The following is a 16,350-nucleotide window of genomic DNA, read 5'->3' as shown; positions in this document are numbered from 1 at the left end:
GATTTTGGTCTTCACGGAAAGTCTTGCAAACACAAATTGAATACGGAACACTGAATTATACTTTCCATGAGAATTTAGTAATCAGTATTCATAAAGCTGTGCTTATTTATACTCTTGATTTTAACTAAAATGTGAAGAACAAATTAAGAATTCTGCATAAGCATATTAGGATCAGCATGCACAAGGAAATTACCTTCTATGTCCTCCAGAATATTCATAATCTTCTTCTATATTGTGACCTTCCCAGTTATAGCCTAGAAGGTAGTACCAAAAAATTGATGATATATTACGGGAATTTAGATAAAATTAAAAAAATATATCTTCAGTGATACTTAGAAACAGGCCTAATTTATTCACGCCCACTTCCTCTTTCTCAAATAAAACTATGGAAGTACATCAATAACAACAACAAAAGCAAACCAACATACAGACAACCATATCAACAAAAGTAGTACAGTTGCTTCCTTATTTTAAAAAGAGAAACAACATTCACAGTCTTACCTATTTCAGTGAGATTCCTATAGGTCTCCAGCATCACATCTTTGTAGAGACTCTTCTGGGAAGGATCCAGCAAAGCCCATTCTTCCCGAGTAAAGTTCACCACTACATCATCATATGTCACTGCATTCTAAAACATATACAAAAGTAGCATGATAATAAAATATTAGACATGTACATTTCATTGACAAATTTTCAAATACTTTTGGTACTTACCCCATGTGTTTCCTGACGCACAAGTAATAATGTAATCATGATCACCAAGTCAATTTTGAAGGAAACTAATAATGAGGTTCTCATCTCTCATTTCTTCACCTTTTCACTTGGATAAACCCTTGGAAGAGAAAAGCCAATTAATAGACATAAAGAGAAAAGCAAAAAGATCAATAGTAGCAAGGACATAGGAGATGTATGAATAATTACTAACTACAAAAGCAATGAGCAAGATGGTTAGACTGGTGAATGCACTTGATCTCAGCACTGAGTATATAGAGACACACGTATCTCCTTGTATTTGATGCCAGTTTGGTCTAGACAGTGAGTTCTAGGACAGTCAGAGTTGTATACTATGACCCAGTATTCAAACCACAAGAAAGTAACAAATCAAAATATTACATAAGTTTTTTAAATGAATTATACATTCACTCCAGTTGTATATTCATCTCCTATAAACTGAGTTGCCCCATTTTTAATTGCAACATGAAACAATATTTTATTAAAAGAGAAGACATGTTTACAAAGACAGATGAAATATTAGCAATGTAAATACTGATGATAAATAAATGGCATAAAGCTGGACAGCTGGCTCAGTAGTGAAGAGCAGTTGCTGTTTCTGCAAAGAAAGAAGTGTGCCCAACAGCCAGTACTTACACAGGGACTCATAAGTAATCATTACTATAACTTAATGAGTTCTGAAGCCATCATCTGGCTTCTGAGAGGACCGGACACACATGAGATGCATATTTATGCATAAAGGCAAAATAACCACATTTTTTTCAACCGAAATGTAAAGGCAACACAACAGGCAAGAACAATGTCACTCACCTACATTTCAATGACTAAGGAGGTTTAGGAAGTACTAATGTCATCAATACACGCCAAAGTAGAAAGCAGAATGATACTCTCCACCGAAATTAACAAATTCAAGATGTGGGTAAAGCTCAGCCTAATAGCGCATGCTTGACATGTACAAAATCCTACATTCCAGGCCCAGCAGCCAATAGTGTAAGAACAAGCAAGCAAAAATGACAGGCACTGTGTTCCACATTTAACTCAAGTACCCATGGGTCAAATTTAGGTTGATCTCTAAGTCTGAGGCCTACCTTGTTTCCACCCCTACTTTATGACAGCCAAACCTACACAGATAAACACTGCCTTCAAAAATAAACATAGAATCCAGAACTACAACAAAAAATACAAAAAGTGTAAGCTAGGAATTTTTGTGATAAGGTTATTATACACTGTGCTAAGATTATCAAGGTATTATTCAAACAGTTATATCTGGGCTACCATATCTGATTGTAATCATTATTTTCAGAATTTGGTGTCTCAATATTATATAAGCATTGCTACCCATTAATTATCTGATTTTTTCAATAAAAACAAATAATCCAATGAGTGAGAAGGTGATAGAATAAAGCATGAACTCCTCCAACCATGACATGGAAAAGAATAATGGTAGAGGGTCTATCCTAGATCAGTGCAAGAATGTATCATTGGATTTTTGACTTGGAATTGATCAAATCAACTTAAAGGATGAAAATAGAAAACTGCTCGGTTATTGTTCCCTTAACGTTTGATAAATAAATATAATAGTCTAGTTTCAATTATTTAGGAGCTAGCTTTGTTACTACAAGGGCACTGACATTTGGCATACCAATGAGTGACAAGAACTCCCTTAGAGTAGAAACACTTAGGGGAGTTTCTGAGGACCCAATGTGGTAACCTTAGCCAAATGTGCAATAGAGGGAATAAGGAATCTGAAGAGACCACTTCCAGAACATAAGACAAGGCCCCAGTGGAGGCCCCTACATTCAAAATTTTCTACTCAAAATGGTTCCTTTCTAAAAATAATGCAAGGACAAAAATGGAGAAGAGCATGAACAAATGACTGAATATTGACCAGTGCAACTTGGAATCTATCCCCTGGGTGGTCACCAAACCCTAACATTATTACTGATGCGTTGTTATACCTGCAGACAGGAGCTTAGCACAGGTATTTTCTGAGAGGCTCTAGCAGTAGCTGAATGAGACAGATACAGAGATACTCACAGCCAAGCACTGGATAGGTAGGATTAACATAGTGAAAATGACCATGTTACCAAAAGCAATCTACAGGTTCAATGTAGCGCCGTCAATATTGCAACACAATTTTTTATAAACCTTGAAAGAGCAATTTTTACCTTCATATGAAAAAAAAGGATATTCAAAACAATCCTAAACAACAAAAGAACTTCAATAGTAATCACCATCCCTCAACTCAAATAGCACTACAAAGCAATAGTGATGAAAATGACATGATATTGGTACAAAAACAGATATATGGACCAATGGAATCCTCTCAAAGACCCAGAAATAAACCGACCCATCCATGTACACTTGATTTTTGATAAAGAAAGAAAAGCAAACAATGGAAAAAATAGAACATCTTCAACAAATGGTACTGGTCTAATTGGATATATGCATGTAGAAAAATGAAAATCAATACATACTTATCACCTTTCACAAAATTCAAGTCCAAGTGGATCAAGGACTTCAATACAAAACTGGAGACAAGGAATCTCATAGAAATCGAGACTGGGAAAAAGACTTGGAGTATTTGAACAGGAGAAAATTTCCTGAGCATACCACCAATGGCTCAGGTTCTAATATCAACAATTAATACATGGTACCGCATGAAATTGCAAAGCTTCTGAAAGGCAAAGGACACTGGCAATAGGACAAAAAGGCAGCCTACAGATTGGGAAAGATCTTCACCAAACCTACATCTTACAGAGGGTTAGTATAGAAAATTTATAAAAACCTTGAGAAGTTAAACACCAACAACCCAAAGAACCTGATTATAAAGTGGATTACAGGGTTAACCAGAGAATAAACAACAGAGGAATCTCAAATGGCTGAGATGAAACTAAAAAATTGTTCTTAAGTCCTTAGTCATCAGGAAAATGCAAATCAAAACAACTCTTACACCCATCACAATGACTAAGATCAAAAACTCAAGGTATAGCATAAACTAGCAAGATGTAGAAGAAGGGGAGCAGTCCTCCATTGTTGATGGGAGTGCAAACTTCTACAAGCAATTTGGAAAACCACTAGGCATTTTTCAGAAAACTGGGAATAGTTCTATCTCAGAAACCAGCTATGTGCCCAACCCCTGATCATACACCCAAAAGATGCTCAAACATTCCACAAAGACATTTGCTGAACTATGTTCATGACAGCTTTATTTGTAATAGCCAGAAACTGGAACCGAGATGTTCCTTAAATAAAACTGTAGATGAAGTAAATGTGGTACACTTAAGCAACAAAATACTAATCAGGTACAAAAAACAAAGACATCATTAATTTTGAAGAAAATGAATGGATCTTGAAATTATTATCCTGAGTGTAGTAACTTGGTCGCAAAAGGAAATGCATGGTATGTACTCACTTATAAGTGGATATTAGCCATAAAATACAGGATACACAGGTTATACTACACAGATACAAAAGAGGTAAAGAAAACATAATGCACAAGTGAGGACATGCAAATCTCCCTTAGAATGCAGAATAAAATAGTCATGATTGACAGATGGAGGAAAGGAACTTGGTCGGAGAGGGGAGAATAGGAGGAAATTGGGAGGTTTCAGAGGGAGAGGACAGATTGCCAAATGGCCATGAGAATGTATGGAAATCTTCAGTGGAAGAAGGTTGTGAGGTGGCAAATATCTGGAACTAACTTCTGTAATGGAGCATAAAGCTTGGCTTGGCCCTAATGGGACTGAGTGACATAGTTTCTGCACCTGGCACAGGGCCCTGTTGTGAGCTTCCTGGAGTGTTCAGACTACAGTGGGCAATAATAGTGCACATATTTCACATTCCTGCAAAGAATGTCCTCCCGGTTAAGATTAATGACTCCATGATAATTAGAAACAGCTGGAGTCCAGGAGTAAATGGTGTGACTATGTCTCAGCAAAATGGTAAACACTGGGACCTTCAGGACTGCATTTAAGGTATATAACTCATAATACATGAGTTTGAAAATATATTTTTTCTCAACACTGCAAAACTAATGATTCAATATGAAGTATTTTCATATTCAATATGAATTATATGTATTAATGAATTTGAAGGAACAAAAGAAGTTCACTGTGAGACAACTTGTTAGAAAGTTACCCCACCTACCTGTTTGTTTGTTTGTTTGTTTGTCTGTTTGTTTGTTTAACCTTAGGAAGGCAGGTAGATTCCTGAGTTCAGGATCAATCTAGGACAGAGCAAGGTAACCTACAGGCCGGGTGGAAAGGGTCCCACCCAACTAGCCTATAATCTGTGCTAAACAATGGCAGACAGAGCTTTGAATTACTTTACAATGTTCAGAAAAAAATGTATGCCCCCTGTTTCCTAAGAATCAAAGGCTTGGAATCATGAGAATGTTTCAAATGCTGAGGGCCAATTAATACAAACAGAGCTGTAAATCAATGGAAATTTGAAAAATCCAGTAGTGCCTCAGTACTGGTGTCTGAATATCTCAGCTGGTCTTCAGTATTTATCAGAATCCACATAGGAAAAACAAACATTACAAATGTAAAGAATGTGGAAAGAACTTTACTAATACCTCAAATGCTCAATTGCACCTCAAAATCCATATTGGAGAAAATTCTTTATCCTGTAAAGAATGTGGGACTACAGTCTCTCTTTTTACAAGACAGAATCAATGATAGTATATTTGAGCAACAAGATATTCTCTTCTGTGTGAAATGATTGTAAAATTTGTAACTACTATGGTATGGGATTTGTTACCTTCTTGAGACAATACTACAGTAAAAGTGTTTCAATGCCCTTTTTTCATTTCTCTCTGTCTTCTGATGGTGAAGCTCTGAATATGAAGATGGTATGATGAAGTTTATATATTCCAAGAATGGCAGTGCTAATAAAACACATAATGACATTACTAAACTGAAATGTTTTAGAAAAGTCCTATACATGATATCAGAAGGTCAATACATTGACCTTCTTTGCATATTTCAATTCAATTTTGTTCCAGTGTTCTCATCAAAAGCAAACAGTACCAGTATGTTGAGTATTGATGAGTTTCACAGTAGGTTCTCCACAATATAATTTTTTTCATGGAGAAATAATCATGAAAACCCAACAGCAAGATTTGTCCTATTTTTAGAAACTTATAACACTGAATTTCAACAAATATACCAAACCAGTTAATAACTTTGGTTGAGAGTCTTAAAAGTTGTCAAAGACTCACACTGGGCAACAGGGAAAGTGGTTTTGTTCTCTTTTGTTTTCTTTTGCCTATCTTGTATAAAATTTGTTTTATACAAGTAAATGTGAATTTAATGTGGTGAGTGGTATAGGTATATGTTTGTTGCTGTAAGGAATAAAAATTAATTATTCTTCATGAAATAAAGCAAAATATCTATATATGAATTCAAGATGACTGATAGCATTAAACTCTATCAAACTGTTTCTAAGTAATCAATGTAATATTAATTCTCTTTTAGATTCAATGTAATTGAGTCAAATTCCCTGCTTTCATAGGAATTTATTTCAATAGGAATGCAACCTGAAATTATCGGTACAATATCATTCTCAATGGCTACATCACATATTCTAGTCATTATATCATAGCTAATATATGATATAGAATATTAATTTAATGAATATTTATTTCTTATATTTTAGATTTGTTTTGTTTTGTTTTGTTTTCCAAGACAGGGTTTCTCTGTATAGCCCCAGCTGCCCTGGAACTCACTCTTTGAACTCAGAAATTCACCTGCCTCTGCCTCCCTGAGTGCTGGGATTACAGGCATGCGCGACCACTGCCTGGCTCAATCATTATTTCAATAATATTACTTCCTATCTTATAGAATAGATCTTAATGCTTTCACAAATAAGTCAGTGTATGGAAGGTTCACAGAGCACTTCTTGATCTAGAACAAATGTTAATTTATTTCTTGAACTGAAAAAACCCACCAGTTCAAATAACAAAAACTTTGAGAAGAGTTTTTAATGCATGTCCCATTTGCTCTGTAACAATGGTGGCAACCTTATAAATTTTACAAGAGTAAATCCTTTTTTTTTTTTTTTTAGGGGGAGGATGGGTAGATTTTGGTATAGGGTCTAATTTTGTCAATATATATGTGCAGTATTTTCCTAGAAAGCATGTCTGCTGAAGACAACAGCTATGCAACCCTCAAAACATAACAGAGAATATTCTAAGCAAAGAAAGATGATTTAAGCAAACAGTTTCAGACAATTAAGTGTATACAGGTCCGTATTAGTAAGAACGGTATTTTTATACCATTCTAGAAAGTACTATCACATAACTTTCCAAGACATTGGAAAAAAAGAACTACAAAAGAAAAATGTCTTATTGTGGCCTACATGACTGGCATCACTGCCCAAATCATGTTAGCTCCATTGCTATAGGCCCACCTTGATTCACAATTGTTGATTTAAGGTGCCAGTAGTGGAGAAGGAGGCTTAACAAATTGCTAAGCCTTCATTTTGCCAAACGTGCAGAGAGGTTCATCTTTCTTGACAATACTGACACCCAGCTAGCTCAGCCCATTGCTTTTTTTTTTTCAAATATTATACAAGGTTAATTGGAGCTGTGAAAGTACCAACTACTAAAGTTATATTGCCCTAGCTTCCTGCGAGACCACACAACCCACACAAATCTCAAGCCAAAATCAAAAGTAACAACTTGAGGATTGCCCACGAGTGTCTTAGGAACAAATTCGCTGCAGCTTCCACATATTACCAAGTGTGTATTGCCAGTGAAATATTTCTTCAAAGTTCAAACAGTCTCAAAATAAAATCTCAGCCTAGACTTATTAAGTCAAACTTACTGATTAAGCAAATGCTTTACTGAAACATTTCACTCAAATCCAAATACAAATCTGTATTTCAATTAAAATCAGACAGATCAGCTTTCCTTTATGCATCATGACACATGACTGAATGCTGATGAGAGCATATGGACTAATTCATAAAAGATTTTGAAATGGTAAACCCATTCAATGGTTTCTCCAGTTGCTGAGGTAATTCAGATTTAACTAGAATTTTATATACTTGATGGAAAATTCAATGAATAAACAACAAACTTAATTATAACATACTAAAGTCAGGCTTTCATAACTACTTAGCTATTATAAAATTGTATGCTTCATCCCCTAGAAGCTGTTAAGATGTGAGGACAAGGCCTTTAAGTCCCTTTAAGTGTGTTCTTGTTCTCAGGAGTACACAGAGATCTCCAAATACTTGGGTGTTGGCGTAGCCTGCTGGACTGAAGATTTTATATTGGATATAAACTGTGCAGAGTGTTTAGTTCTTGTGGGCTATCCAAAATAGCATTACTTCCTTCACCTACATGCAATCCACCACTTACTTGATGGTTATTTTTCACAGGTAACTACCAAATCTCAGTGTCACACAAAGCTAGAAGAAAGAGCTGGATGCCATAGTCTAAAGAGAGATGCCAAGTTATAAGAATTAAATTTGGGACATCAGTAAAAGCAGGGAGCATTCTCTCAAATGTTCTGGCATGTTTACAGCTCAATATATATGGAATTCCTGAAAAGGCATGAACTTGCATACCTGTGCACACACTTATACTCACTCAGAAAGCAAAATCATCATTCTCTTTTTAATGTTTTCTCTTTTTTTTTCCTTTTTTTAAAGATTTATTTATTTTATGTGAGTACACTGTAGCTGTCTTCAGACACTCCCGAAGAGGATGTCAGACTTACGGATGGTTGTGAGCCACCATGTGGTTCCTGGGATTTGAACTCAGTACCTCTGGAAGAGCAGTCAGTGCTCTTAACCACTGAGCCATCTCTCCAGCCATCATTGTCATTAAGTACAAAAAAAAGTCAATAGGAATAGTGCTGTAAGACTGTGTGCTCCAAGCCTGGCAGTGGTCATACACACCTTTAATCCCAGCACTTGGGAGGCAGTAGGCAGATTTCTGAGTTTGAGGACAGCCTTGTTTACAGAGTGAGTTCTAGGATAGCCATGGCTACACAGAGAGACCCTGTCTCAAAAACTAAAACCAAAACCAAAAACCAAAAACACACACACACACACACACAAAAAAAACAACCACATCAACAACAAACAAAGACTGTGTGTTCCAGTTCCCTAACCCTGACCCATGAACACACACTCTTAGTATGACTCCCAAGAGTTGCCTTGGTCATCCTGTTTTTCACAGAAATAAAAACCTAAGTCAGGCATATATGCAACAGTTTCTCCATCTACAATACCACAGGAGACTTGATCAACTATGTTCACAGGAGCTTTATTTGTACTAGCCAGATACTGAAAACAAAATTTTACATCCCACAGCTGAAAAATGGAAAAAAGGTACATTGACACAATGGACTATCACTCTGCTGCTAAAAATATGACAACACTAAGCTTACAAGCTAATTAAGGCAACTGGAAAAAAAATGTCGAAATGAGGACACCCAGATGCAGAATTACAGAAATGGTATGAATTCCCTTATAAGTGGATATTAGTTCTTAGGTAAACAACAATCAAGATGCCCTCCACCGACCCTCAGAGGTTAGATGCAGAAGAGAGCTATAGAGGGAAGCCACCGTCACTCTGGAAAAGGGACAAGAGTCCCAAAGTCCATGGGTAGACTGTGGTGGATGTAAAAGAAGCAGGAGGGATCATTTGTAGGGGGAGAGCAGAAGATGCAGGGAGAACGATCTGGAATTAGGGGGGATTTCCAAGTTAGTATAGCAACTTAGTGCATGGGAAACCTTCAGGAAACTATGAGAGTGAACCTACTGCTCACCGCTACGAAAGGAGAGAATGAACTGGCCGTGTGTATAACCAGTATGGCTGCACTGTGATGAAAAGTTTACATTTCCTTGAGGTGTTTGCCAAGGAGGTCTCTAAAGATCTCATGCTGATTTTAGGGGGGAAATTACTCACTGAAAACTGACCTCAGGCCAGGTGGTGGTGGTGCACACCTTTAATCCCAGCACTTGGGAAGCAGACAGACAGATTTCTGAGTTCAAGGCAAGCCTGGTCTACAGAGTGAGATCAAGGACAGCCAGAGCTATACAGAGAAACCCTGTCTTGAAAAAACCAAAAAATCCAAAAAAAAAAAAAAAAAAGAAAGAAAGAAAGAAAGAAAGGAAGGAAGGAAGGAAGGAAGGAAGGAAGGAAGGAAGGAAGAAAAGAAAAGAAAAGAAAAGAAAAGAAAAGGAAAGGAAAGGAAAGGAAAGGAAAGGAAAGGAAAGAAAAGAAAAGAAAAGAAAAGAAAAGAAAAGAAAAGAAAAGAAAAGAAAAGAAAAGAAAAGAAAAGAAAACTGTCCTTGGGGACTCATTGTTGAAGACAATTTTGACACAGCTAAATAAAACTGAAAATTAAATGTGTGCAGGCCCAGAGCCTTCACCTCTTGGTTCTAGACTCTCTGTGGAGAGAAGTTACTCCATGGCCACAAAAAGAAAATCCTGGACATAAGACAAGCTGTAAACTCTTCAGCCTCAATCTCTCCAGTCTGCAATATGTGCTGAGCAAGGTTGTGACAAACTTTTTTCAGTGGCCAACCAGCATTTGGATTAACTTGAGGAGCTGGACATCATAGGGAACCCATGCCTTATAGTGTCTGGATTTCCAGGAATCCTCACATAGACTTATTAGGCAAAAATGGGGCCGGCATGGGTGTTAGCTAGGTCTCATTCCTCTATGTTATGGCGATTAGCATGATCATCTGAGTAACATCTCACACTGGGAACAGGTGTATCTCTGAGTCTTCTGCTTGATCTTGATGGTCTTTTCTTTCTATTTGCTTGCCATGTCCAGGCTCAAAATGAGGGCTTTCCTCATGGCTTCTCTACCTTGTTTTGAAAGGAGAGAGGAAAGAGAGGGGACCTAGGGAAGAGCAGGATAGCAGAGGGTGGGGTAAGTGAAAGGACTGGAGGGAGGAGAACAGTGGCCTTGGTACACTGTATAAGACAAGAATCTAGTTCCAATTAAAGTAATTCTGAATTTCTTAACTGAAAATTCATGGAAGAAGGAAAACAACAGTAAACAAGACTGAAGACAAGGAAAACGTTATTTGACAGATACAGTTCTCATTCTGTTTGGGTGCAGGGTGAACATCACGCAGGAGTTTACTACAAGTCCATAACTAGGGCGTGTGTTGATCTAGGAATTCAGCAGTTTTGCACACTTCAAAGTGTGTGTGTGTGTGTGTACATATGTATATATGTATATGTATGTGTTTGTACATGTACATATATACATATGTACATATACATAAAACAGAACACACACTCAAGTTATTTGCTTGGGTTATTTTTCAGTAGTTGGAATAGTGAAATTACAGAGGTAACTGATCATTAAATTCTAAAAATATAGTACAACCACTCTGGAAATCAGTCTGGCAGTCCCTCAGAAAACTGGGCATGTCACTTCCGAAAGATCCTGCTATACCACTCCTGGGCATATACCCAGAGGATTCCCCAGCATGTAATAAGGATACATGTTCCACTATGTTCATAGCAGCCCTATTTATAATAGCCAGAAGCTGGAAAGAACACAAGTATCCCTCAACAGAAGAATGGATGCAAAAAATGTGGTATATCTACACAATGGATCTACACAATCTACACAATTCAGCCATTAGAAACAATGAATTCATGAAATTCTTAGGCAAATGGATGGAGCTGGAGAACATCATACTAAGTGAGGTAACCCAGTCTCAAAAGATCAATCATGGTATGCACTCACTGATAAGTGGATATTAGCTTGGAAAACTGGAATATGCAAAACATAATCCACATTTCAAATGAGGTACAAGAAGAACGGAGGAGTGGCCCCTAATTCTGGAAAGACCCAGTGTAGCAGTATACGACAAAACCAGAACAGGGAAGTGGGAAGGGATGGGTGGGAGAACAGAGGGAGGGAAGGGGGCTTATGTGACTTTCAGGGAGTGGGGAACCAGAAAAGGGGAAATCATTTGAAATGTAAATAAAAAATATATCGAATTAAAAAAAAAGAAAATCTAATGTTTCAATTAATATTCAAATAAAAAAATACATCTGTAATGTTACAGAGTATTGACACTTTCATTATATAATACATTAAGTCCTTCCAGTCTGAGCCAGTGCCTTGAGCACACCTTGGGTGATAGCTCTGCACTGAATTCCACAACACCCAGAGGAGTTGGTGGATCTAAACTGCCCAGGATCATAGGATCACAGGATCTCAGGAGCTTGGTGGCACCAGGATTTCAGGACCCCAGAGAGCTCTGATACACCCAGGATCTCAGGATGACAACATCACAGAGTCAGCTGGATTCTGAAGAGTTCTTTTTTGTTGTTGTTGTTTTTTATGAGACAGGGTTTCTCTGTGTGGCCCTGGCTGTCCTGGAACTCACTCTGTATACCAGGCTGGCCTCGAACTCAGAAATCTGCCTGCCTCTGCTTCCCAAGTGCTGGGATTAAAGGCGTGCTTCACAACTGACTGGTATCTGAAGAGTTCTGACACAACCAAGATAAGAGGAGGGACAGGCTCCAGTCAGAGACAGTGAGTGCAGGTAGCACTAGAGATAAACAGATGGCAAGAAGAAGCACAAGAACATAGGCTTCAGAAACCAAGGTAACTTGGCATCATCTGAACCCAGTTATCCCACCATAGCAAGTCCTGGATACCACATCACACAGGAAAAGCAAGATTCATATTTAAAATCACTTCTCATGTAGATGATAAGACATTTTGTAAATTGGATTTCTTCTTAAATTACATTTCAAATGTTATCCCCCTTCTCTGTTTCCCTTCTCCAGGAAACTCCCTATCTCATCCCCCCTGCCCCTACTTTCCCTTTCTCCATCAATTACCATAGATGGAGAAACCAAGATATTCCACAACAAAAATAAATTTACACAATATCTTTCCACAAAGCCAGCACTACAAAGGATAATAGATAGAAAACACCAACACAGGAAGGGAAATTACACCCTAGAAAAACCAAGAAAGTGACCTCCTTTTATCAAACCCAAAAGAAGATAGCCACCCAAACATAATTCCACCTCTAACAACAACAATAACTGGAAATAACAATCACTTTTCCTTAACATCAGTGGACACAGTTCCCCAATAAATAGACATAGTCTGAGAGACTAGATAAGTAAACAAGACCCAGCATTTTGCTGCATACAGAAAATGCTCCTCTGTGACAAAGACAGATACTAGCCAGGGGTATTCAGGGAGTGGGGAAACTGGGAAAGGATTTGGCATTTGAAGTGTAAATGAAGATTATATTCAATAAAAAAATAAATTGTTATCTTTAAGTCTGAAGCAAAAAAGAAAAGATTCTCAAATCCTTTCATACCTATTTTTCAATGTACTGCTTATGTCAATATGAAAGGGGCATTTTAAAAAGTTGAAATCTGAGGCTGGGGACATGGCTCAGTGGTTAAGAGCACCCGACTGCCTCTTCCAGAGGTCCTGAGTTCAATTCCCAGCAACCACATGGTGGCTCACAACCATCTGTAATGGAATCTGATGCCCTCTTCTGGTGTGTCTGAAGAGAGCAACGGTATACTCGTATGTATAAATAAATAAATAGATAGATAGATAGATAGATAGATAGATAGATAGATAGATAGATGATAGATAGATAGATAGATCTTTAAAAAAAAGTTGAAATCTTATAAGGCGAGCTAGAGACTAATTCATTCTTTTTTGTACAGCTTCCTGGCTGTAGGCTTTAATTTGAACTTTATAATGTTTACTGGACTAACCCACATATGCAAAGATGAAAATGGGTTATACCTGTTGCTACCCATTGGTAAATGAAGTGCTCAAAATAAAAGGAATGCCCAAGCCGGACAGTGGTGGTGCAAGCCTTTAATCCCAGCACTTGGGAGGCAGAGGCAGGCAGATTGCTGAGTTCGAGGCCAGCCTGGTCTACAGAATGAGTTCCAGGACAGCCAGGGCTACACAGAGAAACCCTGTCTTGAAACATAAATGTGCGCTCTCTCTCTCTCTCTCTCTCTCTCTCTCTCTCTCTCTCTCTCTCTCACACACACACACACACACACACACACACACACAAAGGAATGCCCAAGTTAAAAAAGAAGTCTGAATAACAATTTTCCAAGGATATGGTCCCGAGTAGACATTCAAATATTGAATAAAATTGACTTTCAACCAAAAGTTATGAAAAAAGATAAGGAAGGTCACTTCTTACTCATCAAAAGAAAAATCTACCAAGATGAACACTCAATTCTGAATATCCATGCTCCAAATGCAAGGGCATTCACATTCATAAAAGAAACTTACTAAAGCTCGAAGCACAAACTGCACCTCACACAATAATAGTGGCAGACTTCAACATTCCACTCTCATCAATGGACTGATCATGGAAAAACAAACTAAACAAACACATTAAAAGTAACAGAAGGTATGAAACAAATGGATTGAAAAGTTATCTATATAACATTTCATCCTAAAACAAAAGCATATACCATATTCTCAGCACCTCATAGTACCTCTCCAAAACTGACCATATAATTGGTCACAAAACAGGCCTCAATATTTCAAGAGCTCTGAACTAATTCCATGCATCTTATCAGATCACCAAGGACTAAGACTGGTCTTCCATAGCAACAGAACAGGAAGCTCACATAAACTTGAAAGCTGAACCACATCTGACTCAAAGATAACTTGGTCAAGGAAGAAAGGAATTAAAGACTTTAGAGAATTTAATGAAAATAAAGACAAAACACACCCAAACTTATGGGACACAATGAAAGCAGTGCTAAGAGGAACACTCATAGCTCTGGGGGCCTCAAAAAAAAAAAAAAACAAAAAAAAAACAAAAAACAAAAACCGGAGAAGGCATACACTAGCAGCTACACAGCACACATAGAAGCTCTGGAACAAAGAGAAGCAAATACACCAAAAAGGAGTGGATGGCAAGAAATAATCAAACTCAGGGCTGAAATCAACCAAGCAGAAACCAAGAGAACTATACAAAGAATCAACAAAACCAGGAGCTGTTTCTTTGAGAAAATGAACAAGATAGATGAACTCTTAGCCAGAGCAACCAGAGGGCACAAAGACAATATCCAAATTAACAAATTCAGAAATGAAAATGGATACATAACAGCATATACTGAAGAAATTAAAACAAAAAATCAGATCCTATTGCAAAAGCCACTAGTCAACAAAACTGGAAATGAAGTGGATAATTTTCTAGACAGATACCAAGTACCAAAGTTAAATCAGGATCAGTTAAACCATCTAAACAGTCTTATAACCCTAATGGAAATAGAAGCAGTCACTAAAACTCTCCTAACCGGGCTAGAGAGATGGCTCAGCAGATAAAAGCACTGACTGCTCTTCCAGAGGTCCTGAGATCAATTCCCAGCAGCCACATGGTGGCTCATAACCACCTGTAATGGGATCTGATGCCCTCTTCTGGTGTGTCTGAAGAGAGCAATGGTGTATTCATTAGAAATAAAATGAATAAATGAACCTAAAAAAAAAAAAAAGACATTAAAAAAATAAAAGTCTCCCAACCCCCCCCCCCAAAAAAGGCAAATACCCAAGAAAAACAAACAGAGCCCAGGACGAGAAGATATAGATAGTGCCAAATTCTATCAGACCTTCAAAAGAGACCTAATACCAATATTCTTCAAACTATTCCACAAAATAAAAACAGAAGAAACAATACCCACTCTGTGAGGCCACAGTTACACTGAGAATTCTCCCTTGGGATGGAATGGTTTCTGTCTAATCATGAAACTTTTCACAATTTCCTCTCATAGACAACTTCATAACAGATTTTTTTTAAACATCTGTCATGCTTAATGTTCCAGATTTTAACAACTGAAAAAAACAAAAAACAAAAAACCAAAATCTACTGATCTCTCTTCCAAATACAGTGGTCCAATGTCTACGGATGTCTTTGTGAATTCAGTTGATCAAAATGGTTTTTATGTCTCTGCAGCCACTCATACGTCTTTGTAATTTCAGGATAACAACTGAAGCCCACACACAAAACAATGGTGAAGAGCAATTTATTGGTGCCAAGCACCATGTACACCTGAAAAACCTCTGAAAATCAAAACTCCTTATGTGCCCCGAAATACATTTCCATGAAACACTACCATGTGGCCGGTAATTCAATTAAATTCAAAAAATTAAATTCAAATTAAATTAAATATTCAAAATAAATTATATTCAAAAAGGTACAGCAAGTGAGGATAGATATGGCCACAAATGTGAAAACAAGGAGTGGTTAATGGGAGGTGAAAGGAAAAAGAAAGGAAAGGAAAGGAACATGGCTGCTCGCAGACATGGTGGAGGAGAAAGTTTATTGCAGACACACAGGAGAGCAGAGTTAGAGACAGGGACACCTTAGAGTCTCCGGGGTCAACTGGAACCAGAGCCATAGGAAGAGAGGATGGAGAGGAGAGGAGAGCAAGACTAAGAGATGAGGTGGAAAATGAGAGATGAAAAAGATATTCTAACAATTATGGATGGGTTACATGAAGAAGGGGAGCAGGGCGAGGTGCAGCCCAACCCCTGGGATCCAGGGTGTTTTAACAGCCATACACTGTAACAGGCAGAGCCAAGGGGACTTGGGGAGACACTGACTTCTTGG

General features: G+C 37.7%; 1 protein-coding gene across 10 annotated transcripts in view; it reads right to left on the bottom strand.

The window, feature by feature from the left end:
* LOC127673655 (zinc finger protein 431-like) overlaps positions 1 to 16,350 on the bottom strand; it is an 826,992-nt gene that overhangs the window by 421,859 nt on the left and 388,783 nt on the right. For 6 of the 10 annotated variants that reach the window (XM_052169433.1, XM_052169432.1, XM_052169435.1 and 3 more), the window contains 2 exons: positions 502 to 628; positions 194 to 254 (listed from right to left, as the gene is read on the bottom strand). In XM_052169433.1, the coding sequence (XP_052025393.1) occupies positions 194 to 254; positions 502 to 628 (188 nt within the window). Of the gene's footprint in view, positions 1 to 193; positions 255 to 501; positions 629 to 714; positions 833 to 16,350 lie in introns of all 10 variants that reach the window. The other 4 variants (XM_052169430.1, XM_052169429.1, XM_052169428.1 and 1 more) reach the window with 2 other exon arrangements.

This window comes from Apodemus sylvaticus, chromosome 23 (assembly GCF_947179515.1).
Source record: "Apodemus sylvaticus chromosome 23, mApoSyl1.1, whole genome shotgun sequence".
NCBI lineage: Eukaryota > Metazoa > Chordata > Mammalia > Rodentia > Muridae > Apodemus > Apodemus sylvaticus.
The sequence above is the reverse complement of the archived record's forward strand: the minus strand, read 5'-3'. Positions and strand labels throughout refer to the sequence as shown.